Source organism: Cydia pomonella, chromosome 16 (assembly GCF_033807575.1).
Source record: "Cydia pomonella isolate Wapato2018A chromosome 16, ilCydPomo1, whole genome shotgun sequence".
Classification (NCBI taxonomy): Eukaryota; Metazoa; Arthropoda; class Insecta; order Lepidoptera; family Tortricidae; genus Cydia; species Cydia pomonella.
Genome location: NC_084718.1, coordinates 8,987,709 through 9,011,266, shown reverse-complemented (window position 1 = coordinate 9,011,266; position 23,558 = coordinate 8,987,709). Strand labels below are relative to the sequence as shown.

The window sequence follows — 23,558 nt, the reverse complement described above, 5'->3', positions numbered from 1 at the left end:
AGCTTAAGAAAGACATTAAATGAAAAGTATAGCGGACATGATCAGTGTAGCTGTTTTTGAGTTATCGCAAAAAGTTTTCCCTTCATAGTAAAAAGACTTACTTTAATTAGGTACTGATTATGCAATGCCTATTTGTTTAACTCGGGTGAAAGGTACCATTTCATCCCTTGGTTAACAATTTACTATACTTTAAGCTCCAGTTTAGCTTATTGTGACGGAAGAGTAACTACGGAACCCTACACTGAGCGTGGCCCGACATGCTCTTGGCCGGTTATTTACTAAATTAAACTTGTCTAAAACAATAAGAATTATTATTTTTTATATAAACTTGAACATATAAAAAAAAAAGTTAGTCACCATCACATGTTATATAATATATATACATATATATATACAAGAATTGCTCGTTTAAAGGTATAAGATATTTTCCGATCTGCAACATATTTTTTTTGTTTAAAACTTATGGTTTAAAGAAATGTTTCAAGTTATATGTATAAATTAAAAAAAAACGAACTGATATCATCCCGATGCTAAATATTATTATTTTAAATAATGTTTGCACAAAGTAATTATGCAACATTACGCATTTATTGTCAAACATAAAGCAGTGCATTTTTTTTATTTTAAAAATAATTTTTACATCAGGGAGAATATGTTTTACATGGTTTACTCTCGTCTACACGCACACTTTAAAACCATCCGCCATTCCAGTGTCACAGTTTGTCATAAGTCAAATTACCTCTGATAATATCTTTACTCTATGCCAGGGATCGGAACCGGTTTTTTGGAAAAACTGTGAAATAAACATATATTTCGGTTTATTTTATACTCTAAATATAGGACTCGGTTGTGTTTTTAGATAACGACTTCGTATTATTAGATTGCCCAATTAGAAAGGGAATAATTAACAAAGAACGAAAAAATACCGTTTTCGTTCCCATACAAAAAATACCGGTTTCCGATCCCTGCTCTATGCATTCAAAGATTTTCTAAAACTCGCTTGCCTCGCCCGGGACTCGAACCAACACTCCCTATATTATACTAATCGATAGTATTATTATTCAGAATAAAATTTCTCTAACAAACATTTGGTCTTAAAAATAAAAATGATCGTTAAATCTAACATTAACTTTATTTTACTATCAATTAGTTACACTTAAATTAATTAACTGATAATTGTTCGAAATGAGCCCACTCGTTCCGGCTACACAAAATTAGTCGCCGTTGAAATTCATTTCTTGTAGCCTTCAGCAAAGTGTTGTGGTGTATGCCCCTAATAACATTTTCTACCGCAACCCTTAGCTCTTGAACGGTTTCATAGCAAATTTCATAAATAACATTTTTTACATGACCCCATAAAAAGAATTCCATGGGCGTCAGGTCTGGACTTCTTGCAGGCCATCTAATCGTCCCGTTTATACCTATCCAGGCATTGAAATTTTCATTGACGTAAGCCTTGGCAATTCTGCTGTTGTGGGCAGGTGCACCATTGTTGAAAAATGATATTATTTCGTTCCTCTTCCGGTAGAAGGTTTAATTGATTTTGTAGAAGCTCCAATATTTCAATGTATTTTGCTGCATTCAGATGTACTTCGTAAATGTGCACCAAAACAACCATATTACTTTTGATTCCACACCAAACATTAAACGAAAACCTGACCTGTTCGTCTCACGAACACGGAATGGATAAGAGATCGTGTCTTTTACTAGTTGAAAGTGAACAGTAACCAAATATTTGTTAGAGAAGTGTTATCCTAAATAATACTACTATCGATTAGTATAATAAAATAACGAGTGTTTGTTTTTTTTTTTTTTTTTTTTTTTAATTTTAGTTGGTTCGAGTCCCGGGCGAGGCTAGCGAGTTTAAGAAAATCTTTGAATGCAGTTTTGTTTCTTTTTAAAAATAAAGGAATGTCTCCTTTAAGTAAAATGAGCCAGCTTAAGGATTTAAGCTAGTTTCCCTCCAGGGCCCGACTTATCTTTCCACACTGGATATGTATGTATATGTTTTGTTGCGTGTTTTCTTTATCTTAAGTTATTTTGCAACCGTGATAACAATGTCTGTTAATGTATCTATGATTTAAAGTCGAAAAATACAATGATGTAGCCTGTTGCCATGTAACGAGGTGTCACTAAAATAACATAGTCCAATAAAACCACAAAATAAAATGTTTCGCTTTTGATACAGATAAAACAGATGACCTTTTTACCTTAATACATACGTGCAAATGACGCTCATGTTCGGTTTTACAAAGATCCGTTGATCAGATATGTCATTCCAAATATTTACAGAAATACGAAATCACGGAGCTTTATAAAACTGGGCTTTGGATCTCAACCTACAGTTGACGCCGTGCGCTGCGTACGTCCTATTGGATGGTAATAACAGCAACACATCTATAGGAACGTTGTATGCAAAGTACGGCATCAACAGGGAGACCAATATCGCTGGTTTAGACAATGCTAATAAGTATGTTTAAATGTTGGATATACTGTTATAGTGTGCTGGCATTCCAGCGTGGCTGGCATCGTCTAAAGGCCGAACCACCCCAGTGCGTGCAGAGATATGTCATATAATTTTATACATTACAACTGGCGTCAGCAGGAGCATCTATGTGCATGAAGCCAATGACGTGCAGCATAACACATCTGATGTGGTTGGACCCTTAAATCAGCCTATAAGGCTGCCTGTACAGTGAGACGGAGATGAGATGTGGGGAATCAACCAATAGCGGAGTGCGCCTCAGTGGACAGGCAGCCTAAAAGGTATAATAATAATAACAACGATTGCACTTACGAAAGATGGTACCGCGATGTGGAGGGTGGGTTAGGCGCTGAATTCACGGAGGACGAAGAACCTGAGTATCCTGAGCCGGCGGGTGACGAGCCGGCCGAGGGCGCTCCGGCCGCCGTCGGTATCGCGGCCGGCTCGTAGTACTCGGTGGTAAGGGTGCGGTCGTCGAGCACGTGCTCCGCGTTGTGGGCCTTCGATGCGGACTTAATATCCATAAAGGCCACTGTGGCACAAATACCGCACCCACTAATCGCGCTCGCGCCCGCCAGCGCGCTTGCGTTCTCCGTTCGACCCAGCAACTTGACATTCTGGACTCGGCCATAGCTGCGGGAAAAAAAATGTTTTCAACACACTTGATCAAAACGACGTTTTTATTCCACCGATTTTTGGCTCATAATCCTAGATATTAAACACGCGTGCTTTTTCAGTATATTATAATACTCGTGCTTTTTCATTATATTATCCGAGTATCCGACTGAGTTAAGAAGATAACTGATTGCTAATAATATGCATGGAAACGGAGCCTTCTTAATTTGGTCGAGTAATACATTTTTTTTAAACAACTATTAGGTTTCAGATGTTAGTTCAAAGAGGTTTTATCACACCAAACATAATTTATAGATTATTTAATGATTTTCTCCTAATAAAAATGATTTTTCTTAGGAAGATTTCTTTGAATCGGAGCCTAGTCTTAAAAGACATGATTTACTGAGTTATTTGAACTTAACAGATTAAACATTGGTACTAAATCCTGGCGTAATAAAAATAATTGTACCTTAGCGTTTTTTCTTAAAAATGAAATCGTTAACTTGAAAAATTATAACGCCTGCAAAATTGTAATAGCAAGCAAAATATAAAATGAGTAAAACTTGGAAACCACACATAAAATGACTCTTATTATAATTGAATATGAAGGTACAAAAATTTGGCTTTTATAGAATTTGTCAATAACCACGGCAACATAGCGTAATAAAGTACACCCGCCATTCTGCCTGTCAGGATGGCGGGTGTACTGTTTTTTGGTGATAACTTTAAGTACCGTGAGGTAAAATTTTTTTAAAGGAGGTACTAAATAGTACAAATTAGGTACAAAAATATGGTATGGTTTTCATTTAATTTTATTTAGGTACACCCATTCTGACTCTCACAAAACAAGTAGCAATTAAAATCATAGTATTATGTGTAGAGTTTTAGGTAACACAGCTCAGGCAAGAAAGCACATCAAATATTTTATGTATTTCATAGCAATCAGTCACATTTATCAATAATTGTATAATGTAATGTATATTCTCATTTCTTTATTACTTGTATTTTCTTTTCCTTTTGTAAGAATTCGACATGTTTTCTGTATTTGTATGATTTGATGTACAGTCAGCATCAAAAGTAGCGGATCAAATAAGGTTTCAAAAGTATCTACCATTCTGTAACAGCTTAACAAAATGTGATGGTTCTATATGAAGAACAATTAAGACTAAAATATATATATATAAATTTTAAAGATTTATTTGTATTTGGAAAATTTATCCGAAAAATCAGATACTTTTGGCGCGTTATTTCATCCGCTGCTATTGATGCTGACTGTACATATATATATCATCAAATTTCTATAAAGAAAAGTAATTGCATGATTTTTATAGTAATCGATTTTTTTTCTTATTTAATGCATGTTAATTATAAGATGTTTTGAAAAGATGTGTCCCGCCGAGTTTCTTGCCGGTCCATATTGGGATACCCTCCTCCAATTGAGAGGGGATTTCAATCTTCTCGGATCAGAGGTGTAGGGTTAGAGCCGGTGTAGCTTTATTTGACGTTCATTGGCGCATTGTAATATGCCTACTTGAATAATAAACTATCTTTAATATACCCACCTAGTTCAAAGAGGTCCCCAATGCATTAACGTCTACCATTAAGAAGTAGGTAATAAGCACACGCATGACTCATTACTTTTAATATAATAAAATTAAATATCTATCATTTTTCCAAGTATAACAAATATTGTTTTCAATTACGTGTCATTGACCTTTACAAGTAGATCTACCCACCTATAATAAAAATAAGACTAGATACATACAAAGTGTAGAAGTATGCATGTGTTTCAAATCAAATTAAATCAATATTAATAGGTAAACTAAACTTCATGCCGCTTTATTCGTACTTATTATAAATAGCGGACCCGGTAATGAACGTCAGTAAAAATAATAAACCTATTTATGTATGTATCTTGAAGATAGCTACGATTTATATCTATGCGAGGTTGCTATTCAGAAAGCAGACTGACGTCACCCAACAAGCCGGTATCTCCTCTCCCCCTTCCTCACATCCTGCCTGATTGGCCTCGCTTCGTCGCACCGCACGCCGCTGCCGCCGGCCGTGCGCCTCGCTACCCTCGCCCCCGCTCCCCGCACTTCTGCTCGGTGCCACCTTGCAAGCTCGCAACGCAACACAGTCAACGCAGTTGAATCGAGTTTCACACGGAAACGGGTACGACTAGCGCGCGGCCATGTTGTAAGAGTAAGTATGGCAACGTCGCACTACGCGCACCAGACATCGACCGATTTAATCACTCTTTGGCGCTGTTCATTTTAAATTTACATTTATACTCGTAACTGACGATTTGTAAATACGCGAGTCTCAAGATCAGCTATTTTATTTACCGTGCGCTATATTAATTACATTATCATACAGATACTTACTTACCTACTTACATTTTTTAAACCATTTTAGAACCAGTGTTATGGCTCCTCTACACGATGGCCCAGCCGCAGGCCAGTTCAAGGGACGCATTTATGCGTTAGAGGGAGTAAGTGATATTGCTATCTCATTCCACCACATAGCTGCGTCCCTTAGGCAGGCCTACGCTGGGCCATCGTGTTGAGGAGCCCTTAGTTATAATGTAAATACGTATAAAACAATAAAAAAAACCACTCTACTTATGTCCTTTCTTGGGACTCTAGTATCTAAATCTATATACCAATAGGTACAAGTGAAGAATCATGTAGATAATGTACAGGTAACAGACACGCAGAATTACATCGCATTTATAATATTATTATGGTAGACGTCTACCACTAGTCTAGTGTGTAAAAAATATGTTTTGAAGTTTTTTTTTTTGGGTGCATCAAATTTTTGGGGTCTCTCGTCTTTATGTCTCGTAACCATAAACATAGCGATGTTCCCCTGGACAGATGAAAAAAAAAACATGATTTTAAGGTATTTTAATTTATCAAACATGCATTTTTGTGGTAGTAAAAAGACATTTCCATAATAGGCCATCTACTAAACATGTTAGTAAAACTTGACACAATCTTTCTTCAAACAAATTGAACCATTCCCAAACACAAAAAAGTTGATCCACCCTTCAAAAAAAAAGTGCCTAAAAGATACTTAAAAGATACGAATTTTCTTAAACTAACTATTTTTTAAATATAATATTTTCTTACAGCGTGAAGGTAAACTCTTCATTAATGTGGCGTGGTCCGACACGCACTTGGCCCATTTTTAATAAGCAAACAATAGGTACTCAATCAATCAATTTTTCGTGTTATGGCTCCATCAACAATTGGTACTTATAGCAACACATTTAACTGATCATTAGTAGACCTTATTTCATTGCATTAAGGTTTTCGGATGGTCAGTTTGTTGTGTCAAAGATGGTGCTAACCGAATAATAACCAAGTTCGTTGCCCTCAGTTTAAGTCGGAGTCCCCATAGGCGTTCTTTTGGTCCGAAAAGTATCAAGTATTTCAACTTTCACCAATGCTATCATAATTTCTTTCGTAAATCGATAGTGGGTCGAATGAGTCGTACCAATAAGCATGACTTAAATTAACCGCATCAGTAGTCGCGTTGTTGCCTAAACATACCTACATTCAATGTAATCAGGATTTCGCAGAAAAAAAATAATCAAGTAGGTATGCTGTTGCTGACGCCGTTTGAACATTCGTATGGTTCTTGGTATCTTAGGGGCACCGTATATCAATCCTATTGGCAGGCTTCACCGAGACGGACAGTTATGACGACCTCGCTAGAAACCTGAACCGCCTACGCGCCGCTGCATTTTATTCATGCAAGAGAGGCTGTTTGTTCCCTCGAACGATTCGTACCGCGTCGCTGTGTATTGTTCGCTTCTCGAGAAACGACACGCTTTGTGAACAGAAAGTCTTACCGTCTGAATATTGTTGAGTTTGGAAAGGACGAAACACTGCTTTCGAGGTTAATAACAATAGCTACAGGGTATGAATTTAGAACACAGTTAATTTTGAAATCAGGTGGGGGTACACAGCACGAGATACATCGGGTAGATACGGTCTGGGGCTACCTCGATACTGCAGTGCGTCGGGCATGTTCGCGGAGGCGCGCACGGCGTGTTTATCCGCGAACATGCGCGCGCGCGGGGCCTCCATGGTACAGTCAACATCAAAAGTAACGGATCAAACAAGGTGTCAAAAGTACCTAACCATTCTGTAACAGCTAAACAAAAAGTGATGTTTCTATATGTAGAACAATTAATACTGTAAGAGATATACTTCTGAACGTGCTGAATATCAAAGATGTATATATATTTGGAAAAGTTATTAGGAATATCACATACTTTTGGCGCCTTGTTTCGTCCGTTACTATTGATGCTGACTGTACGTAGGGTGCGAGCTAGCCCCAACGCCGTCCTAGCCATGATTGCTGACAGAGTCGATTGTCCCTACATTCGACATTGCTGCGCGACATGCATGTTGTAAAATAATTTGTGTGTTGTATAATTTATGTTAATATTAATATTTTTAATTTGTTTTTATGTAATTTTAATGTAATCTAATAGTATGTGATTATGAGTCCTAAATAAATGAATTTTTATTTTTTTTTAAATATCCATTCTATATCGTTGCATTCCGTTTTATTACGTTTATGAAAATAAAACGTTTCTAGATCAACTAATTGATTTATATATACATCCGCTTAGTAAATTGAACAATCTTTAATACACTAAAAAAATAGATACGAAAGTACAAGGTCAATAAGTGTCGATGCGACCGAAAGGTTTCGCAGTTTTTGCGCCGATACCGAACCTTTGACCCGAAACACGATTTTTATGCCGAAGCCAAAACTTCGGTCGGACACTACTTAAATATTTAAACTTCCGATAATAGCTTTCAAAGTTCTGTATAAAAATCGAAAGCGTGCATTTTATCCACCTTGTTAATAGTAGATTAAGAGTAGATTAATTCACTTTCGCCGTTTAATATCTCATTAAATATTGATCCTAGCGAAAAAGTGTAAAGAACCTTTTTTGTAGAAAATTTTATGTATGATTATTTATATTTAACTTTTTGATTTAGTTTTAACAACAACAAAAAAGGACCTATTAATTGTTTGAATAATCTCCTCTCGAATATCTTTTAAAGTATTGATCCATGCGAAGAGTGTACATAATCTTTTTTGTAGAAAATTTTGTGTAGATGATTTATGTTTAACGTTTTTTGCTATTGGCCACCGTTTACGAGTTGTTCTCGAAAATAGAAAAATGAACCATAACATTCAAAATCACTAAAAAATAAGTCAAAGAAAACTGCTGCATTGATACTTGGTTTCAGCCCAATTTCGATAATGTTAGGAACTCCAACAAATCAAATAGTTAAAAAAATAGAGCGTAAAGTTTCCGATACAATAGCCCCAACAAACTCTGACACCCTCACAGCCTTGCACAGCAAACATCCACTTCCAGCTACAAACCGTTCTCTACCTGATCCCCCACTACCCAGTGACCTAAACCTTATTGCTGCCACACAGGATGTCTTTAGTACTGTAATGTATTTTCCCAATGGCTCTGCAGAAGGTCTGGAGGTCTGACACCTCAGCACCTGAAAGCCCTCTTATGCAGCGGTTGTGGAGAAACTGGAGAAATACTTTTAAAGGTCCTGACGCCCTGGTGACTATCATGCTGGCCGGTCAGGTCCCGGACTGTATCAAGGACGTCCTGTATGGAGCCAACCTTTGTGCTCTTACAAAAAAAAGACTGCGGCATTCGCCCTATTGCAGATGGCACCACGCTCCGACGCCTTACTGCCAAGATTGCATGCCGCTCCATCCTTTCGAAGCTTACCCCAGAACTTCAGCCCGTCCAACTGGGGTTCGGCTCCAAAAGTAGATGTGAAGCCGCCATGCACGCCGTACGAACTTTCCTCGAGCATAAGGCTGGTGAAAAATTGAAAATCTGCTAAAAGTGGATGTTTGCAATGCCTTTTATTCCATGGCCCCTCAGTGCCTCGAAAGCAGCTCATATTTATGGAAAAAGCATTCCAAAAATTTTTACGAAGACACTACATTGAGTGTAGAAACAGTAGTTTATGTGACTGCTACATAATGAAAGGCATTAAAATACGAGTGTGGGTTTATGAAACGAATGAAATGAGTTTCATAAAAGGATCACAAGAGTATTTTAATGCCTAATTATGTACAGTTACATATTCTGCTTTATCTACATATATATCATAAAAAAAGAAAAGAAAGAAGAAAAAAAAGAAGAAAGGAGAAAGGTATGCTGAGATGGTTTGGACACGTGGAAAGAATGAGTGAAAGAAGGTTAACAAAGAGTGTATAAGGGAGAAGTAGAAGAGGGAGCTGGAAGGGGTAGACCTCGGCGGACTTTCACTGATCAAATCGGGGAAATCCTGACGAAAGGCCAGGTCAAGAGCAGCCTAAACCGACGTGCGTGTATGAGGAATGTCATGAAAGTGAAGGAAGCGAAAGAGGTATGTCAGGATCGTAGCAAGTGGAAATCCGTGGTCTCTGCCTACCCCTTCGGGAAATAAGCGTGATTATACGTATGTATGTATGTATATCATAAACTTCAACAAAATAAACTAATTTTATAATTGCAAACTAACTAAAAGACAAACAAACCGTCAAATGGCGGTAACTGAAACTTTTTTTTATGCATGTCACGCATCCGTAGTTTTTATATAGTGACAAACTAGAGTCGGGGCTCGAGAATCAACTGCCACATAAAAATTATTAAAATTCAACTACAAATGAAGGTTTGTTATTATAGGCCATTCGTTTATCGCTTTTGAACATATTACGAGGGTGGATTGAAAATTCGCGGCCTGAATATTAAAAACAAAACAGAGGTTTTTTAATTTATTTTTCTACATAGTCCCCGTCGAGTTGAATGCACTTGTTCCATCTGGATTCCAGAGCCATTACACCACTTTTGAAGAAGCTTTCCTCGAGACCTTCAAAATAGGCATCCACCTCAGCTTGGACATCGGCGTTGCTTGAAAATTTCATACCACCCATATGTTTTTTTTTATTTTATTGGGGAACAGATGAAAGTTCGATGGTGCTAAATCGGGTAAATAGGGTGGGTGGGGCAATAATTCAAACCCACATTTGGCAATCTCCGCCATCGATTTTAGTGACAATGAACACGTGCATTGTCCGGGTGGAAGATAACTTTGTCAACATTCCAAGTCTTTTTATCTTCAGAGCCTCGCGTAATCTGCGTAATAACTCGGAATAATAGTCGGAATTTATAGTTTTACTTCTCTGGAGATAGTCAACCATTATTATTCCCTTTGCATCCCAGAAAACAGATGCCATGACTTTATTGGCCGACAAAATTGCTTTGGCTTTTTTGGGAGGCGGAGATCCAGGACGAAACCACCGCTTCGATTGCTGTTTGGTCTCTGGTGTATAGTGGTGGATCCACGTCTCGTCCATAGTTACAAATCTGTCCAAAAAGTCTTGAGTATCGGCTTCATACAGGTCTAGACATTAACGTGAATTAGTACGGCGAGCGATTTTTGTTCCACTGAAAGAAGCCTCGGGAATCGCCGACACCTTGGAAAAACCTAATTCGTTGACTATTATATTTTGAGTTCGTTCATAAGAGATGCCTACGATGTCGGCTATTTCCCGCACCTTTCATCGCCGGTCTTTCATTATCATTTCGCATATAATTTCCACATTGTCCGTGTTAGTCACCGTCGTTGGCCTCCCGGGACGAGGGTCATCTGCGATACTATCTCGTCCACGCTTGAATTCAGCTGCCCATTTTTTCACCATCGTATATGATGGACAGGATAACCCTAATGTACTTTGCATATCATCATAAATTTGCTTCGGTGTCAATCCTTTATGCAGGTATTTAATCACAGCACGCTGCTCTAATTTCTCCATTTACACGTTACTTTAAATATGCCGTAAAATTGCTTTTAAATATTGACGCCAATTGAAATTTCGCGGGAAGACAGTTGAATAATGACAGTTCAAAATGGCGGCAGAAAAAAGAAAAAGTTTTTTTTTAATTGGCCAGGCCGCGAATTTTTCAATCCACCCTCGTACGAGGGTTGCTACTTATATATCCGGAAACAAAAAACAAACAAACGTACACGGCCGAAAATGGTTTTATTGTTTTTCAAAGTATTCTCCTTGATGATCTATGCACTTTTGCATTCGTGTGAACCAATTTTTGAAGCACTTCTGCCACTCCGCCTGAGGTACCTCCATAACGTGTTGTTTGAATGCGTCGACAGCATCTTCAGCGGTCAAAAATCGTTGACCGCGTAATTTATTTTTTATATTGGGAAATAAATAAAAATCTAAGGTCCGACCGAGAATGCTTTTTTGAAATCAACATGTTTTAATAGTCGAAATTCGACGATTTATCAGAAAAAATTATCATGATCAATTCGTAGCGCTATTAAATGGTATTTTTAGGGTTCTGTAGCCAAAATGGCAAAAACCCTTATAGTTTCGCCATTGCCGTCTGTCTGCGTCTGTCCGTAAGTCACAACCATTTTACTCGAAAACTATACGATATATTTTATAACGATATATGGAACGAAGGTGTTTTATGTAAGTCGCATCTTAGTAAGGTAAATAATTAAGCTGTAATAAATATTTTTTCAGAAAAAATATTTTGAACTACTTATTAAAACCAAGCAAGTGCCACGTACATTCTCTCTTTTGCTTGTCTGGCTTTTTGTATTGTATGAAGGTACGGAGCCCTCCATTATGCGTTGCCCGACACGAACTTGGCCGGTTTTTCTAGTACGGATGTGCACAAAAAGAGGTACAATAATAATAATCAAAATTATAAAGTTATATATTGTTACCTAAAAAAAGTATTTTTTCAGCGTTATGGTCCGTTAAATTGTGACAATGCTCGTTGTTTAACTGGTCAGTTAGTGACTTGTTACTAAGCTAAGCCACATTAAATGAAAATCAACCTATGTCTCAACAACCACACCGCGAGTTTCGTCAAAATTGCATAGAAGCATCCGCAAAGTTAGCATGAAATTATGTCCAATATTTCACAACAGTAATCCGCCACAGGTATTGTTTTGTACTTACCTACTGCTTTACCTTTTCCCGTAAATAAAAATATATTAGGTATCAAAATATCCAGTGTTATCTTACACCTACATCAAGAATAACAATACAATACAAATACTCTTTATTGCACACCTCAATACAGAAACAACACAATTAACAATATACATATATATATATATGATCAGTAATTGGCTTAAAATGTGAGTACGAAACCAATCAAAATCGCATAAAACGTCACACCACGCGGGCGATGCAACCAACGGGTGGCTTAGAAACGGGCGCTCGTGCGCGGTAAATTCAAATCCACCAATGATAACTTATTGCCTAGTCTCGATCTCGGCAAGAATCTCGGCCCATTTTGGCCGAGAGCCGAGACCGAGATCTCGGCCCGATTTTTGGACGAGAATGCCGAGACCGAGACCGAGACCGAGATCTCGGTCGGACCTTACTTCGCAAATCATTACCAAAATGTACGACAAAGAACTGTCAAAGAACCATAGTACCAACATAAGCAATTTAAATAGTGTAGCACGCTACACGCTTGCGTTTCTTATCGATATCGATAAAATGGGGAGGGTTGAAATATACTCTTGTATACAAATTTTGTACTCGAAATCAAGTTAGGATCGAGTCCACATTTAAGTTGTATGTTATATAGTGGATTGTTCTATGAGTGGACTAATACGTGGTCGAGCTTAATGTGGACTCGATTTTTTTTTAGAACACCTTGTTCTTCACCACTAGGAAAGATCAAAGTAGCACTTTTTTTCCCTACTAGGAGAGATCACTTTTTTCCTCTTTTTGCATACTTCTTAGGTTAAATTATTTTATTTAATTACCATTAATTAGATTTATTTATTTATTTGTACCATAATAATTTCCTCATAGGTGATGTGAAAAGCAGTATGTAAATTTATCACGTGGTAGCAAAAATATTTTATTCCACTTATCCAATTTCTTGGTTCAATGTCATTGCGTCTCACTCTGTCATTAATCAAAATGTGAGACGCAATACACATTGGACAAAGAAATTGCATAGGTGGAATACCACCCATAGGCGTTAACACTTAAATCCCTCACTACGCTAGGATTCTATTTTAGAATACCCCGTTACACTCAGATTGTAATTATAAAATCCTTCACTATTTTTTTTTTATTAAAAGCACTATTTTCAATATGATCTGCAGATACATGTTTCAATCAATGTAACTTTTCTATGGGAAGATGTATCAGGTCTTCGTTCCCAACAAATTTAACCCACTGCCTGCATCTGAAAACATACAGCCTTGGTTATGTACAGTTTATATTCCAAGTGTTTGCTAAAGAGATGATCAACTGATTATTTAGCGCTAATATGCATCTATAAATCAAATCAAATATGTTAAATAATGACCATTAATGCATAGATGATAGATAATTTTCCACTGAAAATCTTCGACGAATTAATTTTGTGTCATATTGCATGCAATTTCTCAGGAAATTTCACATATTTTATTTAATTACTTACACTGATATACAAATAAACATACAATTATCGATAGTTTTAGTACATCCCTAGTTCACAACTAAAAATAATATAAAATATCAAATTTTCGATGTGTTTAAAGCTTGCTGCACCAAAATATGGTCAAAAGTATCTAAAGCAATACGTACCGGTCTTTATCCAAGGGAAATTTCGTCATAAAATCCCTTTTTTCGTGATTTCTTGAGTGGCTCGCTTGCCACATATTTCACACTTAGTAAACCGTTTTCTCGGTGGCATTGTAACAAACTCGTTCTTTACTCTGATCAGTGATCACGGTTCACTATTTTCGATATTTTCACTAAATAATAAAGAAATTGCACGAAATACCCGAACAAAACATTGAAGCCTTCATAACAAACAAAACAATTAGGCTGACAGTTGACTTGATGTAAACTTGACAAAATAAATAGCACTGACGTTTTATTTTTCTTCGTTGGCAAAGATTTGCGAAACAAGTTCCATACAAAACTTATTTTGTTCCTAGTTGCGTCAGCCTGTTCCATTCTTACAGCGAGATGACATTTAAAACCCGTCAAAAACAAAACACTAGCGTTAATAAGAAAGAAAAAATATACCGGCCAGTACTTAAAAAAGTTCAAATTTTACCATGGAGGTCAAATATACTATTTAAGAAGATTGTAATCCGGTTTCCGGATATATAAATAGCAGCCCTCGTATAGGGAAGTTATGATATGGAAGTACATAAATATTTTGATTATATACTCCAATATTTGGACGATTATTTACACAAACCTGTACTAGGCCCCAAAAACAGTTTTGAACAATCCCCAAAAGCTGTGTCTCAAGTTTAGGTAAGTAAAAACAAAACTACATAAGTTATATGTATTTTATTAATCTACTTTTTGATTGTTCTTCTACAGTCTCTACACGAAGGCCTAGCTCTGGACCAGCGAGATGGCCATGTGATGGTTCTGGCTCCTCTACACGATGGCCTAGCGCTGGACCACCGAGATGGCCATGCGATGGTTTAGAACACGCACTATAGAATGGACCATCCATGTGTAGATGCCTACGCACCATCGCTGGCCCACCACCATTGATGTGCAGACGAAAAACCGACACCGTGGCCATCCCATCGCCATCCCGGCGCGCCATAAGCCATCCGACACCACTATCCTCTCTACATGCTGACCCATTTCAGTGCTCTCTCTGCAGCAAAAATTGTGTTCTCCATAATAATTGGAATCTATTCTGGCTGTTGTATTTTACTTTATTTGTTAAACTGTATATGTAAAAAAAATGGGCAATTTGGTTTGATCGAACTTTGTTAAAACTAAAAGTAACAATTCAATAACAATAATATCCGCGATCCTGGACCGCACAGCGGTCTTGCTCACGGTCACTGAGATTGAGAGGAGAACCTGAATTTACGGCGCCTTAACGCAGCGGCTGACGTGAGCGAATAACTCGCGAATGCGCGGCGGCCCAACGGCATTCGCGTTCACAACGAGATCGCCCACGTAGGACACTTCCATACTTTCCATAGGTATCAAAGGATTGATTCACCCCGCGTCGCGCCGCTTTGCGTTCGCGAGTTATTCGCTCACTTAAGCCGCTGCGTTAGTCTCAAGTCGTCGGCTTTGGGAAAATTAACAGTCACAATACGACCCAATGCATGCGTGCAAGAACTCGGCGATTTGATAATGCGGACTGGTGCAAATTACGTACGATTCACGTGGCCGTAAGCCAACACGACAGCGTTACGTAGTGTTGTTAAAAGACTACGTCTTGAAGACTTTGAAACCTTAAAGACTCGCAAACCTTGAAGTTCAAGCTTTGAAGACTTAAGCGTTGAAGGTTTGAGCTCAAAAACGGTTCAGAACCTTAACGACTCAAGCTTTTTACGAGCTCTTAAGAGTAAGTTTTTAAGACTCGGGCCTCATAGAGAGCTCAAGCTTTAAAAACTCGGGCCTATTGAAAGCTCAAGCACCCCGAACCTCGAAGGCCTGAGTCGAGCGTTAAGAGCACAAACAATAAGCGTTCTAGGCAGAAAGTATTATTGTGTTTTTTTATAGAATATTATGAACTTAACTACGTTGCCACTTTGTAGTCATGTCTGAGTGTAGTGATTAACAGATCACAAAAAGTCACTCATAAAATTCATCTGCAGTCGAAAATAAATCTTTAACTTTACGCTTAAAGATATTGTTTATCCACTCTAATTGATATTTTACAAACAAAAATGCGATAGTCCAAATATTTTTTTTTCTTTTTTCCCCTATTTCACTAAAAATTATATAATATTTTTAAATTCTAATGAGCTCAGGATTACGCTGTTAAAATCGCTCGGGTTCCTTACGGGCACCTTGTATGTATAACTATCAAATATGGCATAGATTGATCTAATTTGTTAGATGCTTTTAAGACTTAAATGCTCCAAACCTTATAGACTTAAACCTTCAAAACTTAGGAGGCTTTAAAGCTGAGGCCTAAAGACTCAGATTTCTGTGATCGTAAGCAGCAACGCGAACATATTAATTTGAGGCTTATACGGTCGAGGCTTTAAGGTTCAAGGCTTCTAGACTCAGCAGTCGCGACTCGAGTCTTGTAGTTTACGCCTCGAAGCTTAAATTCACAACACTAGCGTTACGTGATATTTATGTAAAATTAGGAAACTTGACTGGCTACCCTAACTTTACTCACAATTCATTGAATCACGAAAAAAATAAAGAGCGGGAAAATAGTTTGAATGAGCGCGATAACCAGAAATTACCAAATAAATGCTTTTTGGTTTGGCCATACACACTTCGCATTTCGCAACGTACGCGATTGCCGGAATATACGGTTAACAGGTTAGCCACGCCACACAGACGCGCCGTCAGCATCGCATCTATCGTGTTTTACAGAAAACGTAACCAATGTCCGCACTCAGGCGTCCTCAAGGGCCCGGTCTCACGCAGCCCATTTGTGTGTAGCTTTTAGATCACGTTTATGCAAGTGTGATCTTTGTAGAGATCAGTGCATACTGGATCCGGATACGTATGCAGCACATCTCCATCTGCTTTGAAAATTCAGATGTAGGAGGTGCCGACGGAGATGCATGTGCTGCATAAACATTCGGTTTGGCTTTGCCTTTAATAAGAAACCTTAGATTGATGTTAACATTATTATTAATATCAAAATAACTTTCACCGTTGTTCAATACTCAGAAACTTAAAATAGTTTTCTTTTTTATTTAAGACGTAAATGATTCTTTAAAGATACGTTAAGGAACATAAATCGTGTGGGGCGGATCTTTATTTCCGACTCGAGGTAGGGGGTGGTATGCTGCGCCTAGAGTAGAATAGGACAGAACGGGTCGCCGCCGCCGTGGTATTTGGGAGGAGGGGCTAGGTAGTTCAATTCGGCCGCTACAAGGCTATTATCATTGCTTGCTGAGCGTATCGTCTTAGATAAACCAGTATAGACTTGCGCTTTAGGTCTGTGCTATGCGTAAAAGGCCATATCGCTAGGCTGAATCGAAGCGCTTGATACGCGATGGTAATAACAACTGAATTCGGAGAGCCCGTGGCGGCCCGGATTGCCAGTGCCGGTCGATAGAGCGAGGCGGCGTGGGTGGGGCTGAACGATACTGCACAGGGTGGTGCCCTCGCTCTCACCCCGAGGTCCCAAGCGGCAACTTTCACGTTGCATAATAATGTTACAAACACCCTGTGTCCACGTTATCCGACCCACCCCCACCCTTCTAAGCCTGGACGTCTCCTGTTCTATTTGTTGTGCCAGATCCATTTTTATCTATTTACACTTATAAATATAAATAGATAAAAATCGGGTTGACTGGTGTGGTGTGAAGCAGAGTTCACATGAAATTATTTGTGCAGTAATACTGCTGCAGTCGAAAAAATCTTTTTGTTTGGGTCTGCCTAAAACGTAGTCTGACTAATTCGCGTTATGACAAAACTTCATTTGAAATTCGCTATTCGTCTAAATCGCTATTGACCTATTACTTATATTACCTATTTCGCAATATGTCCCAAACGCAGTAAGCCTAAGTAGCTGTTTGTCCATTTCGCGATACGCCTAATTACGAGTGAGTAGCTCGATCTACGCCCTAAACGCGTTTGTTCCGCGTAGCGAAATTCCTAGTCGCCCCCCAAAGTGTTGTTTTCAGGGAAGTCACAATTAGTCAGGTTAATAGTTAGATAGGTTAGGTTCGTTAGGTAGCTTCAGATGCCCGGAGAACAAAATACCTAGAAATAGGAGCCCCGCAAAGCGGGGCTCCGTCTAGTTACGTTCAAGGAAATGATTTTGGAAAAGAAATTATTAGAAAAAATCTATTACAGGAGAAGTAACACTAAAATCGCTTTTGGATACAAACTTAATACATAAGTGTAAGTCTCTCTGTACCAGATTCGCTTTTGGACAATAATGCAAGAGGCCTAAGTCTTCTTGTGCCAGATTCGCATTTGGACAAAAACTCATTAGGCCTAAGTCTCAGTGCGACTATTTCTCGGTTGGTCTAGGCTTAACGCGAATTAGTCAGACTACGTTTTAGGCAGACCCGGACAAAAGGGAAAAAAATATTGTAAAATGATTGAATTTGACGTTTCTTGAAGTAAATATTGCCGTCCTGAAATACTGCAGCAGTAATGCTTGTCCAGTCTAAATCCGAACTTCACATTTATTTTATGCCACGTAAAATTATTAAGATACCGACCTAAGGTGAATATGAAGTTAGGTAAACGTGTTGTTGAAGGCATGATATTTTTTTAGCCCTTACATCAGCAGGATCTCTCAAAGGGTTATGAAGCTAAAAGGCCCAATAGTTATTTGTAAGGGGTCTTGCTATACTGGTCATTTCGTTTGCAACAAAGTATGCGTGGAATGTAGGTACATAAGTAGGGTAGGGGGTAGTCGCTCACCAAACGAAGCCCATAAAGTCATTTCATTCAGGGAAAATAATTAATGTAGAAGCGAATTTTGGCATGATTGTAGGGAATGGTGTTGCAATCAACATACTAAAAGTACCGATGAACGGGGATAGAGCTAATAGGATGAGGAGTTAAAGGTCACTTTTTGTACACTCGCGGGCAAATAATACGGGTCAGTACGAAATACTAGAATATCTCCTAAAATTATAAAGCTAAGAGCATGAATTAAATTGTATATTATAGATAAACTCATAGTTAATAAAACAACATCACAAGTTAGAAATTATATTCACTTGTATATTTAAATGACATAGTAAACACGATATCAATTATAGTTAAAAAAATCAACAGTGGTACCTCACACACAAAACAAAAAAAAACATATTAATACTTCGTATTGCCTCCTCGGGCTCTTCTTACAGCTTCTAAACGATTGCGTATACTGTTTATTAAGTTTCTTATGCGTTCTTGCGGGATATTAGCCCATTCTTCCACTAACGCCTGTTTCAGGTCTCAAGTGTAGCTGGGGCGGGGTTTCCATTTCTTACACGCCTCCCGAGCTCGTCCCATACGTGCTTAATCGGATTTAGGTCCGGGTTTCATAGTGTTGATGCCAAACTCCTCAAAATAATCTTCTACATTCTGAGCTGCGTGTAGCCTGGCATTGTCATGCATGAACATGTGTCATATTAATTAAATATGGGCCGACATGCTCATTAAGAATCTCTTCCACATATCTGGCACTAGTTAACGGTCCATTTTCTATCAAAACTAATTCCGTGCGACTCTCTGAAGAGATTCCAGCCCAAACCATAACACACCCACCGCCGAAGGAAATTTTGTTGTGTTCGCGTACGTAGTTTTCTTGCTGTTCGATGTCCTCTGTCAAGTTTTGAGCTATTTGCCGGTCTATGTGGGGTCAAATTAGCTTCACGAAGCCGCCGCCTTACAGTCCACTCGCTGATGTCATCTTTTCGGGTCTCCCGAAGTTGGTTTTTGACTTCAACTGCAGTGAAATGCCGATTTCGGAGCATGCTTGTAACAATAAATCGATCTTCTCTAGCCGTAGTACATCTCGGCCTGCCGGTTCCTGGTCTTCGATGGTTCCTATCAGTTTGTAGGAAACGTTGGAGGACTCTCTGCACCGTAGATAGTGACACACCTGTTCTTCTTGCTGTATATCTCTGACTTCTGCCTTCTTGTAACAAAATGATCATACGTGTACATTCATCTTGTGTTAGCGACATGCTTGCGACATGATAGTAATTCAATAATGACCATCAAAGACAACAATAACTGCCTTTTATCATATTCCTGTGACAGATTGAAAACAAAGGTGAGAAAACAAGCAAAAGTGAAATAACCTCAATTTGAATTTAGTACCAAATTCGTTTTCTTTTTTAATACAACTTTTTCCAGATTTCTTGTAGCACATTGAAAGTTCAACTCAATTCGATATTAAATTCTCTATAATACACATTTAAGTTTCCAGCACATACCGCTATTAATTTGCAAAATATAAGGGTTTTTGTCACTAACCCGTATTATTTGCCCGCGAGTGTAGTTTTTCGCAAATAACTCTTCAACGGGGACGCATGGCTAAAAATGTTCTTATACATAAGAAAGGGACGTTTAAACTGACCTAAAACTACTATGAGTTAGTGGCGACACGTAAGCTAGCGAAACACAGAAAACAAACAGATAAAAAAGTAACAATAAAATAAAGACTGTATATTAACTGAACCAATATTTATAAAAAAAAATTGCATATATTTATAAATCATTTCATGTGTCTTGGCGTCAGCACTATCGTGCCTCTTTGATAATGTGATGTAGGCTAGTTTTAAATTGTATAATGTAAGTGTTGTTTTTTTTTTTAATTGATTTTATTAGAATATGTCTTGATCTCATAACGCGACAATATGGTACCTTAAGACTTAGTTAAACTTTAACCCAAAATTATTAGTTAGTAACTTACGAATAGAATCGTTTCTTGTATCGAATTTGATTTTTTTAGTTACATTTTAATATTTATTGCAGAAATAAGCAATTATAGCTTTCATTTTGAGAAAAATATGCATGTGGAATTGTTATTTTTGTAACGTTACGAATAGCGTCATGTTACCCTTAATCACTTTTCATACAAAAATTGTATACAAAGTACTAAAACTTCGAAACCACTTTTTGAATACAAAACAACATTATTTTGTTATTTTTATACTTTTTTGTTAATTTTATACGTGTAGAATGCTTGTTTTAAATTTCATCGAACTAAATATTTGAATAAGTCTATACGTAGGACTTGGGCCTTACGAGAATAAGATATCGTAATATACCAAAATATATGTTATAACTTCGTGTCCACACATGCATACCGCACAGTCCGCCGCAGAGTCCACACTCTGCCAAATAGTACGTAAAATATATTGTCACATGCCTTACTAATGGCTAAGTGCGAAGTGCATGGTGGGGGTATACTAAAGTGATCGCAGCGCATGCGGTGGTAATATTTGGCACTAACAAAGGTTAGAGTCATTAACATTTCGTACAAATTATATGCATGAAATGGATTTTTTTTTATTTACGATAAGATATTCATTCAAATTGTATGGTGTAAGGTAATACCAGGTGTACCATTGCACTCTGTATGAAATGCTTGATATAACTAACGTATCGAATTTGATAATGATATTGATATTTGATAATAATACTGTATCATGACATCGTTAGCAAACACCGTCATATTTCAACCAATTTTACAAAAAAAACTTCAAATTATACACTTAAACCTTCCTCAAGAATAGTTATATCCATAAGTGAAAACCGTATGAAAATCTGTTCAGTAGTTTTAGAGTTTGGGGCACGTTTCATAAGATGTAGTGATTTGACGTTTCCCGCTAGATTTGCGGATGCTCGGTGGCGTAGGGCTTCCAATACTGGGATCCCGGTATTGCAGGATCCCGGTAACTTAAAAGCAGTCTTTCAAAAGCTGTTTTCAATACCGGTATTCATAATGCAATACCGGTATTCATAATGCAATACCGGGATCCCGGTATTTTCTAAAACAAGGGAAATGTGCAATATAAACCCTTTATATCCATTAGAATGGTCACATTCGGCTGTATCATGAAGCTTACTACACGTCACACGCATCTAACTGGCATTTACCCCTCTTTTTATTATTGAAACAGGATCGTTGCTATGCATCAGATAAATATTTGGTGCTTGGTGGTGGATGAATCCTGAAATCTGGGTGATGAATATGATGATAGTGACATTAATATAATTAGTTCTTAAAATTTAATCAAAAATTAAAACAGTGACAGTCGTGCACGTAGCGAAAAAGATAGATTTTGGTATATTATCGCTTCGTCTGTGACGGGCTTTAGGCCTTAAGGTCTTTAAGGACAACCTAGCATCGTTGTCCTTTTTTATACTACTACATCACCATAAAACCCTCACTTTTGTTTTTTAGTGCCAGTTCATGCACGCAATATATCACGATCTTTTTAACCAGAGTCAATGTCGAGGGGTCGGTCGTGTCGTTGTTATATACAAGATAAGGCAAAGTTAAAGCGATAAATACAGTAATAAACAATTTAAGTACGTATTCAAATGTTCGAAACGTGCACGAAACCTGCTTTCGAAATATGAAACTCTACAATCTAGCGGCATTTTAAAGTTCAATACGCAAAATGTCAAAATAAAGGTCCCTAAGTAATCGACAAATGTTAAAGTATTATAATTTGTTTCGAAGTTGAATGAATATCTGAAAGTAATAAATGCAAAAGTACGATATCCAACGACGGAACATTACTAAAGAGTTAATATATAGTTTACAATCCGTACTGGAAATTTTAGAGTTGCGTAACGTATAAACACAAATTTAGATTATAAGCAACCGCACTAAAATCAAATGCAGTTAAATGCATGGCATATATTCGTCCACTTAGACTAGAAAAGTCATTACATCAAAAAAACCATCTGTGGAGGCAACTAGTACATACCTATGTTAGATAGACATATATGTACTTAGCACCGATGTGACTCGATAGGATGTTGCAACGTGTCAGCCGAACATGCTTTGAGCAGCACGCAAATAAAATGCGGAATCATACGATATCAAAGTAAGGCGCAGTGGAGTTGTGCGCATCACCCTCGCCCCGCGGCGACCGGCTGGCATCGATCGGTGGCGAGGACCGAGCCGAGCATGCCACTCGCGCTTGCTGGACTTTGCGTTAGGTATAAGATGGTAATGGTAATCGACAACTTATTGTATGTTGTATAAATGCTGTGTAAATGTTGCTTATGTGTGGGCAAATGTTACTTAATAATATTATTGAAGGTGTAACAGTGTAGGTACTCGAAATAATAAAATCGTTATGTTTCTATACAACACTGAAACACCACGCTAGGTAGTTTAACTAAAACAACATTTTGATATTAACTTATGACAACTGTCGTTGTTTTTAAATTTTTTGTTATTTTTAATCGTTAAGTAATGCAATTTAATGGATGACTGTCATTGGCTCATTGGCCTTCTTTTATGTAAGCATTAATATGTTTTAGTTATATTTACGGCTGTTGTTATCCTGAATACCAATAAAATAAAGTAGGTATATATAGCGACTATGAGTAATTGTTGCCACACAACAGTATAGTTATAAACTGGCAGCAGCAAATTGCATAATTTAATTATAATTATTGGTTTCAGTACCCTTATTTACATATCATTCGATATCTAAATAAGGGTTGTACTGAAACCTTCGTAAGTAATGGTATTTTTTTCAGATTTTCCATCATATTTTTTTTTCACTATGAAAATAAAATGTTTTGGAATGTACAATTTGAGCTTTTTCAACTGATATCCCACTTGACCTATTCACTAGAATTTGAAATTTTGTACTCTCTTGGGCATTGGACATTTTCCATAGTCAAAAAAATAATAACACTTTCAATGTTTTTGGGTAAGCGTTGTGTTCATAACTGTCCCAAATTCCAAATCGATAGCTTAAGC

The 23,558-nt window shown here is 37.6% G+C and overlaps 1 protein-coding gene across 1 annotated transcript in view; it reads right to left on the bottom strand.

The window, feature by feature from the left end:
* Positions 1 to 23,558, bottom strand: part of LOC133526103 (protein split ends) — a 219,622-nt gene that overhangs the window by 179,773 nt on the left and 16,291 nt on the right. Inside the window, 1 exon segment of the mRNA XM_061862566.1 lies at positions 2,798 to 3,118. Within this exon segment, the coding sequence (XP_061718550.1) occupies positions 2,798 to 3,118 (321 nt within the window).